The sequence below is a fragment of the Brassica rapa genome, chromosome A09 (genome assembly GCF_000309985.2).
Source record: "Brassica rapa cultivar Chiifu-401-42 chromosome A09, CAAS_Brap_v3.01, whole genome shotgun sequence".
Classification (NCBI taxonomy): Eukaryota; Viridiplantae; Streptophyta; class Magnoliopsida; order Brassicales; family Brassicaceae; genus Brassica; species Brassica rapa.
In genome coordinates this window covers 27,735,654-27,758,700 of record NC_024803.2, presented here as the reverse complement: position 1 = coordinate 27,758,700, position 23,047 = coordinate 27,735,654, and the positions used below count along the sequence as shown (strand labels likewise).

At 39.0% G+C, this 23,047-nt stretch overlaps 4 protein-coding genes across 5 annotated transcripts; 2 read left to right on the top strand and 2 right to left on the bottom strand.

The window, feature by feature from the left end:
* Positions 1 to 1,306: 1,306 nt before the first annotated feature.
* Positions 1,307 to 3,030, top strand: LOC103840442 (prefoldin subunit 6). The gene is made up of 5 exons (XM_009116952.3): positions 1,307 to 1,494; positions 1,634 to 1,704; positions 1,915 to 2,039; positions 2,421 to 2,481; positions 2,778 to 3,030. Exons 1-5 carry the CDS (start codon positions 1,416 to 1,418, stop codon positions 2,832 to 2,834), a joined length of 393 nt encoding a protein of 130 aa, XP_009115200.1. The 5' UTR covers positions 1,307 to 1,415; the 3' UTR covers positions 2,835 to 3,030.
* A 45-nt stretch (positions 3,031 to 3,075) lies between these two features.
* On the bottom strand, positions 3,076 to 6,388 carry LOC103840441 (mannosyl-oligosaccharide 1,2-alpha-mannosidase MNS3). Its single transcript, XM_009116951.3, has 6 exons — positions 5,916 to 6,388; positions 4,435 to 5,354; positions 4,101 to 4,362; positions 3,833 to 4,030; positions 3,613 to 3,761; positions 3,076 to 3,533 (listed from the first exon to the last, which is right to left on the bottom strand). The coding sequence occupies exons 1-6, from the start codon at positions 5,991 to 5,993 to the stop codon at positions 3,287 to 3,289; spliced, it is 1,854 nt and encodes a 617-aa protein (XP_009115199.1). The 5' UTR covers positions 5,994 to 6,388; the 3' UTR covers positions 3,076 to 3,286.
* A 1,149-nt stretch (positions 6,389 to 7,537) lies between these two features.
* On the top strand, positions 7,538 to 14,312 carry LOC103840440 (nuclear intron maturase 1, mitochondrial). The gene has a single exon (XM_009116950.3). It carries the CDS (start codon positions 11,480 to 11,482, stop codon positions 13,604 to 13,606), a length of 2,127 nt encoding a protein of 708 aa, XP_009115198.1. The 5' UTR covers positions 7,538 to 11,479; the 3' UTR covers positions 13,607 to 14,312.
* A 5,513-nt stretch (positions 14,313 to 19,825) lies between these two features.
* On the bottom strand, positions 19,826 to 22,497 carry LOC108869592. Of its 2 annotated transcripts, none has more exons than XM_033281360.1 (2): positions 22,034 to 22,497; positions 19,826 to 21,893 (listed from the first exon to the last, which is right to left on the bottom strand). In XM_033281360.1, the coding sequence occupies exons 1-2, from the start codon at positions 22,053 to 22,055 to the stop codon at positions 20,038 to 20,040; spliced, it is 1,878 nt and encodes a 625-aa protein (XP_033137251.1). In that variant the 5' UTR covers positions 22,056 to 22,497; the 3' UTR covers positions 19,826 to 20,037. The 2 variants fall into 2 exon arrangements, with proteins under 2 accessions (XP_033137251.1, XP_018509600.1); XM_018654084.2 differs by having other exon boundaries at positions 19,826 to 21,690; positions 22,034 to 22,493.
* Between the last annotated feature and the right edge of the window lie 550 nt (positions 22,498 to 23,047).

Below are 23,047 nucleotides of genomic sequence, written 5' to 3'. Positions count from 1 at the left end.
TCTGGAGGGCGGTTAGTAATGCAATCCCTGTTGGAGAATTGTTGGTGAAGAGAGGAATTAGAATGGACCCAGTATGTCAAGCTTGTGGTTTTCAGGGTGAATCTATCAACCATATTATCTTTGGTTGTTCGATTGCTAGACAGGTCTGGGCATTGGCCAATGTTCCCTGTATTGAGAATGGTTTTGATAAGAGATCACATTATTCGAACTTCCATGAAGTTTTGATAATGATGAAGAATATCTCGATTCCGGAAGAGGTCAGAAATGCTATTCCATGGATTGTATGGTACTTATGGAAATACAGAAATGGGATCATCTTTGAAGGAAAACAAAGTAGTGCTGAAGAATTAGTCATCAAGATTAAGGAAGAGGCGGACTTTTGGATGTTGGCTCAGAAAAACGAAAAGCAGAGGCTTAGGGAAGATCAAGAAGCTATGACGGTTGTTAAGAAGTCATGGTCTTGTCCTCCATCTGGATGGCTCAAATGCAATATCGGTGTCTATCGTGATAAGGTTCAAATGAGGAGTGGGGCAGCTTGGGTTTTGAGAAATGATTTTGGCAAGGTCTTAATTCATAGTCGCCGTGCTTTCTCGAACATACGATCAAATGATGAAGCAAAATTCCATGGTCTCAGATGGGCTATTGAGAGCATGCATGATCATCGTCTCAATAGAGTTATTTTTGCTTTGGATGATGATACTTTTACGATGGTGATCCTAAGACCCAAGGCATGGCCAAACTTTAGATGCCAGCAACTGGAGCTTATGGAAAGTTTAAGCAAATTGGAGTGGTGGAGATTGGTTAAAGAAGATAGAGAAACTAATAGAGGGGCTTTTCTCATTGCTCAGAGTGTGATCCAGTTGGGTTATGCTCAATCTTATGTGGCTGCAGGACCTCCCTTTTGGTTGGCTAGTCTCTTTGAGAGTGAAGAAACTGACCTTTCTGCTTAGTTGGCGTTTTCGATGGATGGCTTTCAAGATTTTTTGGTTTGGATCGACGATAGTTTATGTTTGATATTGGGTTTAGTCTGATGTTTGGGTTGGAAGTTTTAGTTAGTTTTGGTTGTTTTAAGCATAGTAGTACGATCTGTATTTTGTATGTCACGGTTGCTTGATGTTTTAAACTTTTAATTAATATACCAGATGACAAAAAAAAATAAATAATTGGTTTATCTGTTTCGACCTGGTTTACAATGGATAAAGGCCAAATATCGATTTACTCTATTTCCTTTAGGATTAAAGAAGTGTATTGGGCTATGAAAGGCCCAAGTAAACACCATGGGCCTTTTAGCCCCTTTCGAAACAGTAAAGACTTAAACGTCTCGACGACAAGGCGTTTTGTTCTTCTCTAGTGGATCCGTGACTGTGCGAGTCTACAATTAACCAACGGCCTGAGGAAGAAGACGACGGCGAAAGATGAGTTCATCAATGGCTCTTCGAGATTTGCAGAGAGACCTAGAGTCCAAGGCCAATGATCTCGCCAAAATCCAGAAAGGTAGATTCATTTCACCTTTCTCAATGAGTTAGCCTTTTTCGGGAGGCGTGGAACCCTAATTTTCCGCTATGGGGATTCCAAAGTAGAGAACTTTTTTCGATTGGTTTCTAACTTTCGTTGGTAATGTTCAATGTTTCAGATATTGCGAAGGATCACCAGCTGAGGAAGAAGTATACGATCCAACTCGGTGAGAACGAGCTCGTGCTTAAGGTATATATATATAAGGGGCATTGAGACATTAGGGTTTTAGTTTAGACATTTGTTTATAAGTGTAAGCGAAAAGCTTAAGCTTGAAGTAATGTTATCTTTAAAGGTTTTGTCATTACTTTCAGTTCTGAGATTGAGAAAGAAATGATTTCGATTGGCTCTCTTTTGTTCTCTCATTTACTTGCACCTATTGTTGTCTTGTTTATTATACAGGAGTTGGATTTGCTAGAAGAGGAGGCAAACGTGTACAAGTTGATTGGTCCAGTGCTTGTGAAGCAGGATTTGGCAGAAGCTAATGCTAATGTTCGCAAACGTATTGAGTACATCTCTGCTGAACTGTAAGTTTCTTTCTTTTGTATGGACTGAAGCAAATGTAGCTAAGTTTGGTCTTTTTCATTCACCATGAGCAACCCATTTGAATATCTGTTCAGTAGTTGAAAAGTAAAGAACCTATTGGATTCTTATCTCAACTTGAAATAATTAAAAAAGTGAACTTTTTTGTTCTACGCTATTAGTGAATGCTGTTGATTAACTATCTAGTTCTAGTTAGAGTAACGATGATCATATCGGTAGCCAAAAGCACAACATCTGTGATAATATGAGTATGCTTCTGTGAAAGCATGTCTTCTATTTTAGCTATATAACAACTAGGAGGATGTTGATCAAGTGTTTTGAGCTATGATCGTCGTGAACTCAAGCATAGTGTATGTTGTTCGCAGGAAACGTGTTGATGCATCTATCCAAGATAATGAAGGACAACAAAACAGCAAGAGAGAAGCAGTAAGAACATCTCTCTCACAGATTATATAATTATTTGAATGCCTTTCAGCATTGATGCTGAATTTACTAAGCTCTAAAAATATGGTTAAGTAGACGTTTTCTGTGTCAGTTTATGCATGTCCTCCTAGAAGAAAAGACTTAAAAGTTAAAACTGTGTTCGCTCCCCTGTTTTATTGACTGGACTTAGCACCTTATAAGAATCTGTTGTTTGAGAGAAAGAGACCATATGGACACAAATGAAACTTGTTCATTTACTGAAACTGGTGATGATGATCTCATGGTTTTAATGCTTGCAGATGATGAAGTTACAACAACGGCTACAATCTATCCAGGCAGGAAAAGCAAAGGCTTGATTTCACTTGTGCACGGCCCTGTCTTAGTGCTTTCATATTCAGTTATTGAGTGTTCGTGTTGTTTCAGTTTTGTGGCGAGATGTTTCTGTATCCCTAGTCTTCTTTTTGTTGACAACGGCACTTGAATGTGTGTAAAACTTATACAAATCTTGTCACCCTTTTTCAAGTTATGAATTTGGAGTTTTACACCAGTATCTTTCTCTGTGTGCTTAATTTGTTTTGTTACATATTCCAAATCGTGTACAAGAGAAAATACTAAACGTAAGTAATTTCAATGGTGTCTGATTACAATTCATCTCAAAGAAAAGAGATGACTTATCTTACATGGAGAGTTACTGTTTTGTGCTCTCTCAACAAACTACCCTCTTCTGCAGTTGGTACTATTACTATGCATAACTTTTCTCAAAACATTGTCTTCAATTTGTGTGTGTGAGTCTTCAGAAGTAAACCTTTCAGGTATGTTTTATTGGAAGTGGGTGAGCTTCGGTGTTGAAAACAAACTTATCCAGTGGAATCACCGAGTCATCTCCAAAGAGCAAGTATAAATACTTCAACGTTTCACCAAGGAAAAATGTCTCCATCTTATCTCTCCTACGAGGAGGCACCTCCGTTACATCATCCAACGATGTGTATCCACCAGTTTTCACCTTTGTGTACTTTTCAAACGCTTCAAAGATCTGCCAACCTTGATCTCTGTATCTGCAGTGTTTTTTTTTATAAATGTGTTAGCTCTGAAGAGCACAGTCCCAAGAACTCATAATGAGAATAGTTTTCATACTTTGTATCTTTTGTGATACGGTAGAGGACAAAGAGTGATTCAACAGTTTCAGGGCGCAGTAGATTATGTCGATCAGCCTGGTGTATGATTATATCTTTTGCATACATTGAACTCTTATTCCCACCTTCAAGACCATCCTCAGAGTGTTCCTGCTTCATTAGAATCCAAGAAGTTAACCAAACAACAAGAGAAAAGGAAAACGCGCACAATCAAGACTTACCTCCGTGTGGAAATAAGCAATCTCTGGAGCCAGGCCAGTGGCAGTTACTTCATACATCTCAAAGCATGCTTTCGCTAACTCTTCTGCAAGTTTCAAATTCTCCAGATCCTCAAAGGATAAAAGATTTTCCGCCAGGGCCTTCTCCTTTGTGAGTCCCTTGGTAGCACCAAGAGCAAGTGTACCAGGCAAGAAGCAAACCTACACAACAACAAAAAACTGAATGAATCATTCCCTCAAAAAACGGTAAATCCTATGAATGGGGACTTACCAGATGATCCATTTTTGGACTGAACTCTCCCTTAGACCCGTAAGGTAACTCTCCTACAAAGACAAGACCTTTTGGAATTGATTTACGCACAAGCAAATGCCTGACTCCTTTCATTGCCTCAGTGTACATATCATGCAGATATGTGAAGTTACTGTTCAATTTGCCTCCTTGCTGAAGCCACACCTTGATTAAATACTCATAGTAGCTATCCCCACGAGATCCCAACCTTATATTCTCACCAACAAATTCACCTGATTGAGGGCTACACCAGGTAGAAAACAACATGTCAGATTATAAGAGCACAGCAAAACCAAGTCCAAAACAAAGTAATCACCTGATGTAGATTGGAACAAGACCTTCTGTCTTGGGAAGAGTCTTTATATGAGCTAAGACCTTCATGGCCTCTGCACTATACTTCAGATCACCAGAAACAGCACTGAGGTAATTAAACTCAAGCTGTACAGAGGCAACTTCTGCTGTACTGCTCATCCCTCCTGGAGCTGGATGAGCGGTTGAGTCACGCAATATTACATCACTATAAGGAATAGGAGTAGGGCTGGAGCTGAAAGCTGAAAGTAGACGGTCAGCCAAATCCTTAGCAACATTTAGATAGACATCTGGTTTTGGTCCTATATGTGTCATGTTCACCGTCCCCTGATCTCCTCCACTCAGATGGTACGCACTTAGAAGCCCACCCAAAACACGTATTGTAGTTTCAAACAGATTAACTTGATCCTTTTGACTAATCCTCTCCAAGAGATGAGCCTCCACCCACGCTCCCGCTTCAGAAACGATGTGATCATGACCCATTATCATAGCTGTGTCAAGAGCGTCCACCACAGTGGCACCAAGTCCTCCTAAGCCATCCACGCCTCTCTGGCTAATAGGCATAAGCTCGTCATATCCCATTGCGTACTTTCTGTAGCCAGACCATGCAAAGTCAAAAGCATCCTTCACGCTTTGCTGTCTAACTGCCCATTTTGGGTCAGAGTTGGAGCCGTTGGCTCTTAACTGTCCTTCGTCAGGTGATAATCTAGGTGGAAGCCTAGGTGGCTTTCTCAAAAGCTTCCCAAGCCTAAGACCCCCAACAAAAGTGACCTTTCCTTTTTCATTAGGAGCAGAATCATTTGGACCCTTGCTTATCAGTAGTAGACATCCTATTCCAAAGATTAATATTAATATTAGGAACTTCCCAGTGCTGCAGCTTGCGTAGTTGCGTTTTGTGCTAAGAGTAAGCATGCTTTGTGAAAGAACCTATATGCGAACAAAAAAGGAGACGTTGCAAGAAAATGTCAAAAGAGAACAAACAGTAGAGATATAATCTGGATTCACATTACTAGACTAATATCACATTCTACTAACTGCCTCAATGCATATCTTTAATAGCTCATTATAGAATAGTATGTCATGGGTCTTATATCAAGAAACCTAACACTTTTGAGTGAAGATTATCTAAAACTAGAAGATCAAAATGAAAATGGCTTTTGGTAAGAACGCCAAAAGTAAAAAAAAGGAGAAGCTTTTTACTTAAAATGCTTGTCAAGAAAAAAGTAAACATTGATGCTTGGGACATGATATGTTTGAAGAAAGCTCTCTATCCCAAAAAAAAAAAAAGCATACAACCCTTTCAAAACTCTTACCTCACTCTGATTTTTCCAAATTAACAGCTTTCCTAATTCCTCTATATGATCACTAACACAGTGCAATTCATGGAAAGAAAAAGCAAGAACTACAGACAAAGATCAAGATCAAAGGAGGGAACTTTGGGCAGAACCAATATATCAGACAAAGATCAAGATCTAAAAAAGGTCCAACCTTTAAAGGAGATCGATGTCTGAACTTGGCATTGTCGTAGTTAACATCTTTCACTGAATACGGTAGAGATTTCGACATGCTCAGATCAGATCCCTCGTCAAATTGAAGATCGGTTTAGGTTCGGGTTCGTTGTGCCGCCGATCTGAGACGGAAGCTTAACCGGCCGGAGAACAAGATGCGGTTTTTCTTCTAGATCAAAAAAGAAGTGTTTCACAGCAGCCAAAGGAGAAGTCTGTCTGAAACCTTACGGCAACAGCATTGACCTGACACAAGCTTCCAATGTCTTTCCTCTTTGTTCGTTTACTCTCCGTTAAAACATTTCTACTCGCGCTCCGTTTCTAATTAGGATTTACAATACGTATAGAAACAATGAGACGTGTTGATATACACGTATATATTTATAATATTAAAATTATAAAATCTTTGAAGAAATTATTATGATATGGTAAATTTAGAGAAATAATTGGTAACACGTGATTTTTCGCATTCGAGCTCTCTTATTAAAAATTAGACATGTTAATATTGTTATTATCCTTAACAAATAGTTAATTTATTTACTAGATTACATTATTAATTATAAATTAATATAATGGAAATTATTAAAAATAAAAATGAATTTAAAATTTATAGAATCAGATATAATTCATTAAAACTGATATAATAAAATATATTTTAAAAATAAAAAGATAGTTTCTATACGTATTATGTTATTATCCAAAAATATATATAATGTATTTTAAAAATTAAAAAATGATTTCTATATATAATCTGTTGTTATATGAAAATATCTTTTAATCGCAAAAAAACCGAAAACACGTAACTAAAACTCTTTATAATATGTGAATTTTTTAAAAATATTTAACGCAATAAATAATTTGATATTTGGTAAAAAGTTTTTAAAAAATAAACAATAAATTATCATAACTTTTTGAATTAATAATACATGTATTAATAAATAATTGTATAAACATATTATGCTCGTTTGAGCGGACACATCACCTAGTTTTAAATAATTTATAAATAAAAATGGTAAGTTATTATATTTATAATATTTCTTTTTCAAAATAAATTGTTGTTTATTCAATGATTTATAAATACTAACTAGTTATATTTTATTTAATATTATAGAGTTAACATAAATAGAATTTTAAATATTTATTAATAATTTATATCAAAAATATTTAAGTTGTGTCACGCTGTTACCATCATCGCTAGCAATAATAATATCATCAACGTAGACTAGAACTGCAACATATTTACCATTCTTGTGACTGATAAACAAGGTATGATCGGAATGAGACTTCTGAAATCCGAGAGCCATAAGAGTACAACTGAATTTCAGAAACCATTGTCTTGAAGCTTGATGCAAACCATACAATGATTTGTTGAGTCTACAAACCGGATTAGGAGATAAGACAGTACCTTCTTTTGGAGTATAACCTAGAGGTAAGGTCATATATATCTCCTCATTGAGATCTCCGTTTAGAAATGCGTTAGATACATCCAACTGCGTGAGGCTCCATTGTTTGACAGCTGCAACAGATAGTAAGGTCTTGATAGTAGTCATTTTGGCTACAGGAGAAAATGTGTCAACAAAATCAATCCCCTCTTGTTGTGTATAGCCTTTAGCTACCAAACATGCCTTATATCTTTCCAACGTTCCATCAGCATTAAGTTTTACTTTATAAACACCAGCGACAGCCTATGGCATGTTTACCATCAGGAAGAGATACTACTTCCCATGTATCTGTACTTTCCAACGCAATGAGCTCCTCATTCATAGCTTTGATCCACTCATCAAACTTCTTAGCTTGAGCAAGCGAAGAAGGTTCATGATGATGCATAATAGAGCAAATGTAGTTCGTATACGTCTCAAACAGTTTATCATAAGAAACATGTGCTGCCGGAGGATAAGGAATATTAGTCTTTGTCATGTTGCAGTAATAATATTGGAGATACACTGGTGTCTTGGATGAACATTTCTGACCACTGTCTGATGCATGCATAGATGAATCTACAGCTGCAGGAACTTCCTTATCTTTTGCAGGTATAGTAGTAGATGAACTTGGATCTATAGATGCAGGAACTTACTTAAGTACGACATATATAGTAGTAGATTCAGCTCTAGCTGGTGCTGCATCATTAGTCATAGGAGAACCAAATATGTCAGGAAGATCTTCAGGTTGATCAAACGGAAATATATTTTCATGAAAGACCACATTTCTGGATATAGAGATGACATTAGTTTCCAAATCCATAACCTTGTAGCCTTTATAACCAGACGGATATCCAAGAAATATACTTGCTTTGGCTCTTAGTTGAAATTTATGTATGTATCCAAACGTACGTATCCTAGTGTAGTCTGGTTTCTTAGAAGTAAGCATTTGATAAAGAGATTTATCTTTGAGTAAAGGAGTAGGAAGACGGTTTATCAAGAACACCGAAGTTAGAACACAGTCTGACCAGTATTCAAGAGCTAGCTTTACCTGAAACATCAATGAACGAGCAACATTCAATATATGTTGATGCTTCCTTTCAACAACTGAATTTTGCTCTGGAGTCTCTGGACAAGAATGAAAGGCTGTGATCCCTTTGGCTTTGTACAGAGCAGAAAATTTCAGCTCAGGTGTGTTATTTGACCTTTACCCCTTTAACTGTTGTTTTGTACTGCGTTTCTACCATTGTTAAGAACTCCGGAAACAATGTAAGGACCTCATCTTTTGTGTGCATGAGATATATCCAGGTGACTCTAGTGTGATCATCTACAATCGTGAGAAAGTATCTATATCCTTCATTTGAAGTCACTGAGAAAGATCTCCAAGTATCAATGTGCAACAAATCAAACGGCTTGATACTCATATTGTTTGGAGAGGGAAAAGATAGATGTTTCTGTTTGGCAAGATGACAAATAGAACAATGAAAATATGTTTTATTTCTTTGAGGAATTCTCAGTACATTGGAGATTGAATCAATCTTTTGTATTGCAGGATGTCCTAGTCTATTGTGCCACAAGGCAGAATCAAGAACAACATTCGCACAAAAACTTGACGGCCTTGTAGAGAGTTCACCAATAGAAGCTTCATCCAGAATGTAGAAGTTTGTGATTTCTTCACCCTAACCAATCATCAACCCCTTGGAAAGATCATGAATCATACAAGATCCACTGTCAAACGCAACTCTATAACCCAAGTCTCTTGTCATCTGACTGACACTGATGAGATTTAATCTGAAATCCGGAATATAGAGGACATTATTCAAGATTAAATTCTCATTTATCTTGACCTGTCCAGTTCCAATTATCTTCACTCCTAAACCAGTTGGTAAGCTTACTGACTGATTAAGAGTTTCAGATAAATTCAGAAACTTGGTTCGGTCATGATACACATGGCGAGTTGCACCACTATCAATGATCCAAGATACAGAGGACAATACATTTCCAGTAGCTCGTAGAACTCCAACAAAGTATAGAGTGTTGGAAGAAAGAGTCATACCAGGGAGAGTTGTGATAGAACCTCCAGAAGTAGAAGCCACATTTTGATTTGGGTTACTGGAAAGCTGTAACTGAGTGTTGAAATACTCAATACTCCTTGAATCTGATCTTTGGACAGTGTATTCATCATGCATGTATTAATAGAATCATTAGTATTGTCAGCAAGAGTCATATTTGCTACCACATGTTTCACTGGATTGGTTTGTTTCTCAGCAGCTGCCAATCTTTTAGATTTGAAACCCGGTGTAAAACCATGAATCTTGTAACATTTATCCATAGTGTGACCGGAATAGCCACAATGAGAACACAGAGGCCTGCTTTGGCGATGAGACTGCGATGACTGAGCCGGATTGATTGAAGCTGGAGGAATCTCAGTTGTGACTTGAAAAGCAGATGCATTCGAGATAAGATTAATGCTCCTTTGACTGTGATTTTGATCGAGAAGGTTGTAGACCTCAGCCAGATCAGGAAATTTTTTTTTCATGATGATTTGACTTCAAGCATTGGAGTAAGAATCATTCAATCCTGCTAGTAGCTTGATGATATTAGCATGCTCTGCCTTAGTATACGCCTCCTTGCAACAATCACAGTTTTGACAAGTCTTAACACAGTCCGCTCCATCAAGCTCATCCCAAAGAGTCTTTAGTTTTGTGTAATACGTAGATAAATCCATAGAATCTTGATGGAGAGACCAGATTTGTTGAGTAAGATGATAAGATCTTGGCGAATTTGTGATGCGGAATCGTGTCATCAGATCTTTCCAAATTTCAGAAGCATCATTAAACCTTAGTATACTTCCATAGATCTGCTTCGTCACAGAGTTAAGAATCCAAGACTTGACCATACTATTGCAACGAGACCAGATTCTATAATGAGGATGATTCTCAGGTGGCCTAGGTAATGAATCATCAACAAATGATAGCTTTTTCTTCGAATCTTAGAGCAATAGTGATAGCTAGAATCCAAGTGCTATAGTTCGTACCGTCAAGTACCTCTGGGATGATGGATGCTCCATGATTATCACAATTTGTTAGGAAGTAAGGCGAGTACTGGATTCCATCGAAGTTAAACGATTATGTTGGAATCAGATTTGGAATGTTCATCGGAATAGATGAGCTAGGATTTGTTGGAAATGGCATCGAAATGGCTGGATCTGGAACAGTCGTCGTCGAAATAGATCGCCGATCTGCTCGTCTCGCCGGATTCGTCACTTTCGTCGCTGAAGTAGCTACACAAACACCTTGACGCGAAGATTAACGAAGAGTAACCATTTTTGATGATGATAAAGCTCGATTTCGACGGAATAATCGAAATCAGAAGCTAGATAGTGATCGATCGGTGAAGAAACCGATGAATCTTGGTCAAAGCAAGCGGAAAAAAACGAAGATCGAGAGCTGAGTTTCGAGCTCGGTGCTCTTATACCATAATAGAAGAAGAAAGTTTGTTGTATTGATTGTAACTGAATCTGTTACATTCACTTTTCATATGAAAGAGTGTTTTCGGTATAAAGCATAACCGAATAAAATAGACTTGGTTTAACATAAACCCGACTATACATTTTGATATCTAATATCTATGAATCTCAACTAATTAATTAAATCTTGCGGTGATCAGCGACGAAGATTCTGAATTACGGGTCTTGTTTAGAATCTATTTTCTTTCGATTCGAGGTTGGTCGTGTGTATCTTTGTGACTGGAGGAGTTAGAGACAATTCTACCATCCGGACACAGTGGTTTAAATTTGTTTTGGTGGGAGTCTTTTTCTTGTATACGGTAGATTATGTTCGGTAAAGTCCCTAAAGTGCTCATGGGTGATAGATAATATATCGATCATCATTGTATATTTATGGTGAGGTTGGTTTGATTAATATAATTTGAAGCTGAGCCCAAAATATTGTCCTCACCTGCATAATACTTTCTATGGCTTATATAGGGTGTAGGTCGAATTTCAAAACCTAAGCCTCGAATTGTTATTAACAGAAAAACATTGGGGCTAAACTAGGAAACATAATTTTACAAAACTTAAAAAAGTCTCTCATATGATTCACACGTCTGTCTTCAGGTAGAGAGAGAAATGAGAAGAGTGACACATCATTCCATCCCACTGAGGAATATCGTCGAACACTTAAACTGCAAAACCTTCCTCAAACCAATATCTTCTCTCCCAAACCCAAAACGAGAATCACGAGAACCCTCCTCGACCCAAGACCCGTACTCCCTACTCAAGCAAGACCCGGTAGAAATCTGCCTCTCCCTCTGGGTCAAATCCTTCTCCTCTCCTCCCTCCTCCACTTTCTCCAACCTCACAGGCTTCCTCTCCAAATTCGACCTATGGATCCTCGCCTACCAGCGAACCTGCGCTCACGTCACCGGAACCTTCCCCCCGCGCAGCGCCATCCACTCCACCGCCCTCCGCTCGCTCCTCTCCCTCCAGCAAGCCGTCACGCGCCCCGGCGGCAAGTTCCGCTGGAACGACAAGATGAACCAGCTCGTGCGGAGCCCTCGCGAGAAAGGAGCCTCGGCGAGTGCGAATGCGAATGCCATGTCGAAAGGGGAGTTGAGGAGGATCATGGAGTCTGAAGAACCGATTTTTCAGGACCGTGTGGTTCACGAGGTGCTGTTGATGGTCGTGGAGCCGTTCTTTGAAGCTAGGTTTTCGAGTAAGAGCCATGGGTTTAGACCTGGGAGGAACCCACATACTGTGATTAGAACTGTTAGAAGTAACTTCGCTGGGTACTTGTGGTTTATTAAAGGCGATGTTAGTGAGGTTTTGGATCGTGTTGATGTCGATGTGGTGATGGGTTGTCTTCAGAAAGTTGTTAAAGATAGGAAAGTCCTCGGCTTGATCGAGTCTTCCTTGAGAATGGGTGATAAGAGAGTGATGAATCGTGTTGTTGAGGAAAATGGCAATGATGGTTTGGGAGCTAAGAGGAGGATTGAGCGTGAGAAGAGGATGAGGACGAAGAAGATTTTGAATGAAGATGAGCCAAAGCCTGATCCGTATTGGCTGAGGACTTTCTACAGTTTTGCTCCTAAGGAAGCTGCCAAGGTGCCTTCTTATGGGTACTGTGGGATACTGAGTCCTTTGCTTGCTAATGTGTGTCTTGATGAGCTTGACCGGTTTATGGAGACGAAGATAGTTGAGTATTTTAAGCCTTGTAAAGACGATTCTATATGGAAGGAGTCTATTGAAGATGGTTGTCATAACCCGGCGTGGCCTGAGTTTGTTCCATCGAGTGGGAAGGAGAAGACTAGGAAGATGGATTACATTAGGCATGGAGGTTATTTCCTGATTGGGATTAGAGGGCCTAGAGAGGATGCAGTAAAGACGCGGAAGGAAGTCATTGAGTTTTGCGATAGAGTTTTCGGTTTGAGGTTGGATAATTCAAAGTTAGAGATTGAACATATCAGCAGGGGGATTCAGTTTCTCGACCACATTATCTGCCGTAGAGTTATTTACCCTACTCTGCGTTACACTGGAAGTGGAGGCAGCGTTGTGAGCAAGAAGGGGGTTGGAACGTTGCTCTCTGTGTCTGCTAGCTTAGAGCAATGCATCCGGAAATTTAGGCGGCTTGCTTTTGTTAAAGGAGACAAAGATCCCGAGCCTTTGCCTTGTAACCCGATGCTTTATTCAAGCCAGTCTCATAGTAACTCTCAGATGAATAAGTTTCTTGAAACAATGGCTGATTGGTACAAATATGCAGACAACCGCAAGAAGGCTGTTGGGTTCTGTGCTTATGTGATTAGAAGCTCTTTGGCTAAACTATACGCTGCAAGGTATAGGCTTAAATCTCGTGCCAAAGTGTACAGCATAGCCACAAGGGATCTTAGCCGTCCATTAAGTGAGAGCAGCAATAACTCTGCACCTGAGTACTCTGATCTTCTCAGGATGGGACTAGTAGATGCTATAGATGGAGTTCAGTTCTCTCGCATGTCTTTTATTCCATCTTGTGATTATACTCCATTTCCTAGGAACTGGATACCAAACCATGAGCAAGTTTTGCAGGAGTACATCAAGCTGCAAGACCCTAAATTCTTCTGTGAGTTGCATAGGTCGATAAAACGCAAGGGCCTAACCTTGCCTCATGATGAGATCTCAGAGGTTGTGTGGGATTTTAAGACTCTTGGTGCTTGGAGATCAAAGTGTGAGAGTAAAAGAGAAGCAGATGATGGGTTGGAGAAAATAGACTCACCACTATGATTATATACCATGGCGTCTTTTAAAGAGTTGATCTTTGATACACCAGAGACAGTATATGCATCTTCCTTCACATTTAGCCATTGTTATATGTTGATTGGAAGCTCACTGTTATACTTCAAGGCATGAATTTCAGAACTTGGTCGTTCACATTATGATCCATTAATAGTTCTCTGTAAAAAGGATTTTCTTTATGATATTAATCTAACTTTCTGTTGATATGGAACAGTTTCTGTTTTTTAATATTTGCGTACATCATAAAGGGTATCAACTCTCGATCTGAAGTGCTGAAACTTTAAATGTTCATGACAGGCTTGTGGTATTAGCAAAAGTGATCTTCTCAGGGTCTTTCTCTTTGATGAAGATATCATTCACAGGAACCCATATCATGAGTTCCTCGCTTTTGACTCCGGTTCTCTACAAATGCAGTTATCTTCGTGTCATATATCACTCTTTACGACCTAGTGAGCTGAATGTATGCTAAATCTTGTTTCTCATCCTCATCCACACAAACCCTTTTGCAATATAATAAAACATTATGGGGTTTGAATGTTTGATGATGTGTTTTAGAACGTAAATGGAACATGATATCTGTGTGGTGAGCATTCTCAGTCCCTTTTTTGGCTGCATGACAACCCTATTAATTAAAGTCATTCTAAGTAATTTCTCTTAATTAAATGAGTTTATTTTTTGGTTAATTTATTTGATATGATCTTTTGCTTGAGAGGTTCCATGGTTTCTCTGTTAAATGATTCCAGGACTTGCTTCCCAGATTCACTTATATGGGAAATAATGGTTTACAGTCTCAGATAATCTCATTTTCAGGTTTTCCTCTAATCACTTGAAGCCTATTCAAGTGTTCTCTTATTGTATACCTGAAATTGTTTGTATAAACAATGATATGTTCTTGTTTATACTCCATCATGTGAGTTTTATTATGTAATGATTGCAATATACTGGATTACACATGACAACGAAATTAACTCAACTAATTATGTAACGTGTTTGAAATAAAATAGAATTCTAAGCAAATCAATATCTTCTAATCTATTAATTTAGAATCATACTTTTTATCTACTACTAGGTGATGATTTTTCCGTGCTCATGCTAGGATATAAATATTTCTAAAGTAAATATACTATAATAATTGATTACTATTTACTTTTAATTTTAAATTAATTTATAATTTGTATGCATCATTTATATTAATAATATTATATTACTTTAATTATACAAATGATTTTATATATGTTACTAGGGTCGGCCCGCCCTACGGGCGGGATATTAGTTAATTTGATATTCACTAAATGCTCGAGTTGAAATTTGTTTTTTTTTTTTTTTTTTTTTTTGTCATCGACTTTTACAGACTCATACTGACTCTGTAAACCAAACTGGGTGATCCGCATCCATGTGAACGACGAAAGACGGCTGCTTCCTAACACTACGTGCTAGTCTATCCGCCTTTGTATTTTGCGTTCGGGGTACATAGATAATCTCTGATCGGGTAAAACTCTCTTGCAGGATCTTGATATCATCCAAATAATTTGCAAAAGCAGGCCATTCCTCTGGTGTTGAAACCATCTTTACCAATTGAGAACAATCCGTTGCAAACGTAACCTGAAATTGACGTAAATTCCTCATGCATACCATTGCCCAGAGTAGCGCTTCCATCTCCGCATGAAGAGGAGAGAGACTAGCCCTAACATTCCTTGCCCCCAACAAACCATCAAATCCTTCGAAAGTACTATACCAACCTTGACCTGAAAAGGAATCCCTCTCTTTCCATGAGCCATCCGTAAAACACCATCTTCCTGGGATTGACGGCATAATCGTGGCTACTATTGGTGGGGTAGCCCTCTGCTCATTCAATATTTGTGCCTCAGCCCATAAAGTTGATTCTGTTTCTGCCAGTTTAAGTGTATCCAAAGAATCAATATCCAGATCACTGAAAACTTTATTATTCCTAGTATCCATGCAAACTGATGATCTTCCATTTGCGGAACCACTCTCCAGAACAGATGATCGATGTTTGTGAAGAGAGCACTTGTCGGAAAGATAGCTGGATTTGATGGTATCTTCGAAAGAGCCCAAACCTGCATTGCTGGAGGACACTCAAAGAACACATGGTTAATAGACTCTTCCTGAGCTCCACATCTTCCACACGAAATATCCCCTTGTATTCTCCGTGCATGTAAATTTTTCTTTACTGCTATACATCCTGTCACTAGTTGCCATAGAAAATGTTTTAACTTTGGTGGGCAACGTATTTTCCAGCAGTTAGCCTTCAGAGCATCCACTGTGGGTCCAATTAATAATGGTAGTCTGTCCCTATCTGGATAGAGCCGTTCTACCTGGTATCCTGATTTGACCGTATATTTTCCAGACTTTGTGAAATGCCATCCATCCCTGTCTATCCTCTGAATCCTGCTTAGTGGTATACTTTCTATAAGTTTCGCATCCTGTGGATCTACCAAAGCCCGAATTGCCTGTGAATTCCAAGTGTGTGAGTTAGAGTCAATGAGAGACTCCACTGTAAGGTCCGAATATAAATTGTGTTGATTTTTGTTTGCTGGTCTCGGGCGAGTGGTTGGGAGCCATGGATCATTCCATACTGAAATAGAAGAACCAGATCCCACCCGTTTGATTAGTCCTTTGCTTACCAGAGATCTAGCTGAGACAATACTCCGCCAGCCATATGACGAAGAATATGAACGAATCGGTTCCAAAGGTGAAGCATTTCTGAAATACCGACCTTTGAAGACGCGAGAGAATAAAGTGTCTGGCCTCTCTATCAGACGCCATAATTGTTTACCAAGCATCGCTGTGTTGAAATCAGTGATGTCTTTGAACCCCAAACCTCCTTCATCCTTAGCCACACATACTTTGTCCCATGATTTCCAGTGCATGCCTCGTGTACTTCCCCCTGGACTCCACCAGAATTGTGATACCGCACTCGTCAATTTTTTCACAGTTGCCTTAGGTAAACGATAGCAAGACATAGTATGATTTGGTAATGCCGTAATCACTGATTTAATAATCACTTCCTTTCCACCTTTTGTAAAAAACTTGAAAGTCCACCCATTAACTCTTTTATTTAAACGATCTTGGACAAAGCTAAACACTTGGATCTTTGATCCTCCCAAATTTTCTGGTAGACCCAGATAGGATCCCATTCCTCCATGATTCTGAATACCCAAAATATCCCTTAATTCCTGTCTAACGGATTCCTCAATCTTATGTCCAAATTGAATTGAACACTTCTCAAAATTTATTAGCTGTCCAGAAACTGCCTCATATTCCTTCAAAATCCTAAGAATACTTTGACACTCTTCAGTTTGAGCTTTACAAAAGAAGAGACTATCATCCGCAAAAAGCAAATGAGATATCGATGGGCAAGCTCTAGCCACTTTCATTCCCGTCAGTTGTTTCCCCCTCTCTGCTTTTTTTATATTTGCAATCAAAGCCTCAGTGCAGAGAATAAATAAATATGGTGATAAAGGATCACCTTGACGTAAGCCTCTATTTGGAACAATAAGGCCACGTGGTTGACCATTTATAAGAACCCTATATTGGACCGAGGAAAAACATTCCATCATCAATTTGATCCAATGTATATCAAATCCCATTTTCACTAATAAAGCCTTAATAAAGTCCCATTCCACTCTATCGTATGCTTTGCTCATATCCGTTTTAATTGCCATATACTTTCCTTGACATGCCTTATTAGTCCGCAGTCCATGAAACATTTCCTGAGCAATGAGAATATTATCCGATATTAACCTTCCTGCCACAAATGCCGACTGAGTTTCGGATATAAGTAAGGGAAGATAAATTTTCAATCGCTGGCACAAAACCTTCGAAATAATTTTATATCCCACATTACATAGGCTGATTGGTCTCAATTCCGTCATCCTTGTCGGTCTCTCCGTTTTTGGAATCAGACAAATATTAGTAATATTTAATCTTGCATCCATTTCCCCCGAAACCAAGAAATTGGTAACCATTTCCACCAAATCATTCTTAATTATATGCCAGGAGTGTTGGAAAAAGAGGGCGGTCATGCCGTCCGGTCCTGGTGATAAACAACGCCTCTCTAACCTCCTCCTCCGTCGCGAGCCTCAACAAACGTTGATTCATCTGAGGAGTAATTCCCGGTGTAACCTCTGCCAAAAAACTATCAAACTCCGATGGAGAGGTCGTACTAAAAAGATCTTCAAAATAATTTATAGCCACCTTTTCCACACCATTATCCTCTGTAATCCAATTCCCATCAACATCATGTAAGCCAACAATTCTATTTCGAACCCGTCTTTGCTTAGTTAAAGCGTGATAAAATTTTGTGTTAAGATCCCCAGATGAGTACCACATGTTCCTGCTTTTCTGGTGCCAATAATCTTATTCATCCTTATATGCATCCTGTAATTTCCGGGACACCTCCATAATATCCTCTTGTGATCTGGTATTGTCTGTTTGTACTTCTTCCAGTGCTTGTTGCAACTCATTTATTTTATCTTTTCCATAAGGTGGATTATTCTTCCGCCATTTAGCAATCTCATGGCGACAATTACTAATTTTTTCCACAATACCCACCGTATTCCCGTCAATCCTTCCATCGTTGGATTCTGCCCAACCCATTGTAATCGAATCCAGGAGACCCGCCTGTCCAATCCATCTCTTATCAAACCGAAATTGTCCTTTCCTTCGGTGAACTTTATCCTCTAGATAAGCCACCACTGGCCGATGATCAGAAGCCACCATCCCTAGATACTCTGTAAAAGAGCAGGAAAATAACGTATGCCACTCTTCATTTGCTAGGGCACGATCCAAACGACATCGAACCATCACCGCCCCTTTCCCTTTTCCTCTTCTCCCCTGCCATGACATTTTATTTCCCCGAGCCGGGAATTCTAATAAGCCACTATTTTGTATCATGTTATTAAAAGGGATGAATGAATCCACACTTCTTAAAGAACCTCCATCTTTTTCGTGATTTCCAGTAATCTCATTTAGATCACCAATAATGAACCAGGGTTCAGACCGCGCCAGACCATATCTAGTTAAACGCTCCCACACTTGCTCCCTCATATCTTGAACTGGATCCTCGTATACAAAAGTAAGATAAACCCTTTTGCCTAAAGCCTCCGCTTCCACATCAATCATTCGGTTACTAGAGTATAATACTTTAACTTGATACTCACTATTGTAATAAAGCGCTAATCCTCCACTTCTTCCCACTGGGTCCACTGTGACCAAATTATCATAACCAAAGTGCCCTTGAAACTTTTGGACAAACTCTGGACCCTGTTTTGTTTCTGCTAAAAATAGAAAATCCGGTTTATGTTTATGTTTTATCTCACTCAAATAGCTTATAGTCCACTTACTACCCATTCCTCGGCAATTCCAACTCAATATTCGCATTTAAAAAAATTTGTTCTTCATTTGCCCCGAAGAGCAAGATCTACGGGTGTAATGATACCCTAATTCCACAATCCATTCCCTTGAGCTCCAACATAATTTTGACCGTACATTTTTCTCATACCTACCACTTTTTTCCTTTACGAAAGACACAGAAACTAAAAGAACCAGTAACAATAGAAGAAACTGAGCCCTTGCTTCTATCAATATGATGAAAACCAGACCAATCTTTGCATTGATCGGTACAGTAACCTCACATGACCTCCATTCCAAATTAATCCGTATCCCTAAACATAACCTCAGTAATAAAACAATCTCTATATTATACCCTGCCAAAAGTTTGCACAGTATTATGGAATTACAAACGATAAAAATATACATGTTTTCTATATACCACCAAAACTCCATCATTATAATCACATACAAACCAATTCCACCACTCAAATCATCAACAATGCTTACTATAATCGAGAACCATGATCTCTCTTTCCTTCTCCATTCATATAACCCATCCCAACAACCTCCGCTCCTTGAGTTTTGCTGATCGTGAACACAGAATATCAAAGTTAAAGTTCTAGTTAACCTCTCGATCACACTATGACATATGAATCTCCTAACAGTGCCCGTCTCCATTATGCAACCCATCGTACACACCATCTCTATGTACAAACCCGTTCTCTGTGATTGATTTAATGAGACCAACGAGAGAGCTAGTTTCCCCATTAACATCTCTTCGAACCCAGTCCAACATACCATACATATAAATATCCAAATAAGTGCCAAACCCTTTAAATCCAAGAGACCAAATTGCCATCGAAACATAACAGAAATATTATTCCATTGATTAACCGTAACTAAAAACCATAAGGATAAGGAACACACTACAACCGCAATGCCCTTATTTCCAAACAACACTGAAACCGAAAAACTCAAAGAACTGAATATGAAAACGTAAAAACCAAAAACAAAAGTCAAGCCCTGCTTGCTCGAATCCAACTCGAAGATTTGATCCATAAAAATCACGGTTTCTGAGGTCCCGTCTTAGGGTTTGAGGTACCCTTAATCTCCATTTGCTTACCCATTTCTCCATGGCGTGTTCCTGGTTTGCTTGCACCTCGTTTGCGTGGAGACACCATCGCACTTGCACTCCGCAACTTAGTGCTTGCTGCTGTGCCTATCGTTGTCTTGAACAGCCTCTTACGAGTCCCTTGTCTCTTCGCAAGTTCTCCATCCTCCATCAGTTTCTCCTCTTCACCAGTGGCCAATTCTTCCTCTGCATGAACATTTTCACCATTCTCTTGTTCTAACTCCAATACTGCTTTCTCAAATTCCCCATCAGAACCATCCTGAAGATCATCTGCTGCATCCATGTCGATACCATGCTCAAGAAAAACCGCTTTTATCTCATCCATATCCATTACCCTGTCCTCTTCCAGAGCAGTAGTGTTTTCTACCAAACTCTGAACCATTTGGAGCCCATTCTCCGCATCCATAGGGTCCGAAACAACCTCCGTTCCTGTCGCTTGAGTTCGAGCCAATTCCTCTTGAAAATTTTGGGAAGGTAAATGCTTATCAGTCCCCTCAGCATTCGTTATCTCACCCTCCTCCTGTGCCTCTACACGTGAGCCACGCTGAGACCGTTGATCTCCTGTGTGTCCTACAGTAGCCTTCAAGCGTCCATCTTGACCAGTCATCCTTGGTTCTTCTCTTCGTGAAATCCTCTGGCGAGAACCATCACCATCTCCTCTATAGTTTCCACGATTGTGAAATGCTCCTTTATTCCCTTTCTCGGCCACCTTCACCCATTTAGAATCATTCTCTTCGACAACCTTGCCTTTTCCTTTTCCATAGTAATCCCTGTGATCTCTCTCTCTATGCTGATGGCTCTGATTTCCATTAATAACCACTCCTTTGTAACTCCTAGCTCTATCATCATGCTTCCCGACTTCAAACCATCCACCATTGCCCTCACCCGTCTCCCTCTTTCTCGCAGGACTCGTCTTCACCTCCGGCTTAGCAAGGGGGCACTTCTCCTCCTTATGGCACAGGCTTGAACAAATTGGACAGAATCCAAAGAGCTTCTCATACCTCAAGGATATCGCAACTTCCTCACCCTCATAAAACTCTCCACCTTTAAAATCCACTGTGGTCTCGAAACATAATTGTTGGAAAGCATCCACCACCACTTGGACTCTAGAATTATCCAAGTCCACAGAGACCGTTCGTCCAAGCGCATCTCCAATACTTTCAAAGGTAGGGGCCGTCTTAAACTCCATCGGCACGCCAAGAACGCGGACCCAAAAGGTTATTTCTGATGGGAAGAGCTGTGTCTTCTTCGGTTGCCAGCGTGCCAGAGCAAGCATCCAGTAGTCGAAGTGATAGGGTTGCAGTTTCAACACCGTTTCAATTTCTTCCTCTGTCTCAAAATCGAACTGAAATTTGCCAAAACCCAAATCTGTCCCCACCACTCGATCCTCCAGTTTCCATATCTTTGGAACATTCTGTATCAACGCCTTCATTTCCTGTTCTGGAGGATTCATGCATCTGCCAATCAAGGTTTTGGAATAGGTTTTGATGAGAGCCGAGTTGTCAAAGTGCGGCACTGAAATCTTCATCCTTTTCCGCGTGCCTTCTCCATCCCTCACATCCCCACTGTTACCCAGCAACTGACCCTGCGTCATGATAATCCAGAAAAAAGAAAAGATTTGGTTTTTGTTATAGCAAATTGCGAAAGAACTAAGCAATGTGATGGAACAAAGAGGAGACCCCCAAGACTTTTTATACTTAATCCAGTTTTCCGTCTCCCCACGCCCATATTTTCCCCCATTAATACCAAATATCGCAACCGTAATCCCTTGATTGAAACGCAAATCACCTATTTTCCAAAAAAAATATTATCAAAACCACAGTAGATCAAAAAACACCAATTCCCCTCCATTTCAGATCCGTAAATGATTCCTCCAATCTCCTTGAAACAAATTAAAATCCTTGTATTTAAAACTCCAGAAATATGACCTGTATAATCATACGATTCCATCGTGTTGATTAGTAATATCCAGATCCAGCTCGCACATATCCCTAATTTCCTTAATATCCCTTGAATCCATTCGCCCAGACCCACATCAGAACCCCGAAGATTTGATAAAGATCCCCACCTCAAGATTCCCTTATTCTTTCCATGATGAAATTCAATTCCTTGCCCAACCTCGCCAACAATTCCCGGATCCCATCTGTAAGAAAAACATCGAGACCGTAGAAACCTAAATCGCCTTTGGGGTCGCCATCGTCGAGATTTCTTTTAGTTGAAATTTGTTTTAAGATTCAAGAATTTGGTTATCTGTTATGTCTTACTTATTAGTATGCGGTGGTATAGTTGTTTTTCGATTATTCTTGCTTTGGTATTGTATCAAATTAACTAATTGTCCAACTCATAATTATAGATGTATAAATGTGGATTTGTGATAAAGTTTGATGACAATACTGTTTTTTTTTTTTAATTATTATTCATAGTGGAGTGTGCATGTGTCAGAAAGAGACCTATAACAACTTTTATGTTTTTGTGTATGGATTTTAAATATATATTATTTTGTATAATGCATACTTGCTCTACAACATTTGCTTGTAGACTAAAAAAATTGTTTTCTATATTTTTAAAAGAGAAAATATTTAGTCTAAAATATAACATGAACATATTTATTGACTATATATAGAAGTTGGATGTTATTTTAAAATGACATATGTATAGAGATTTTTCAACCATTACTTCACTGTTACAAAACATTTATAACTGTAAATACCTTTTTTTAAAAGCAAAACTAATAAAAGCGTGTACAACAAATGTATTTTGATATATATTATATGCATCAAGTTATAAAGGTTGGAAACATTGCAAAACTGTTTGGAGCAAAGTTTTTAATTTCACGATCTTCATCTTGACGTCAGTTCAGTGTCGGCCCTGGCCACAAGCAGAAGAAGCATGGGCTTCCAGCTGACACGATAATAAGTATTTTCGCGGCCATATATTTATAA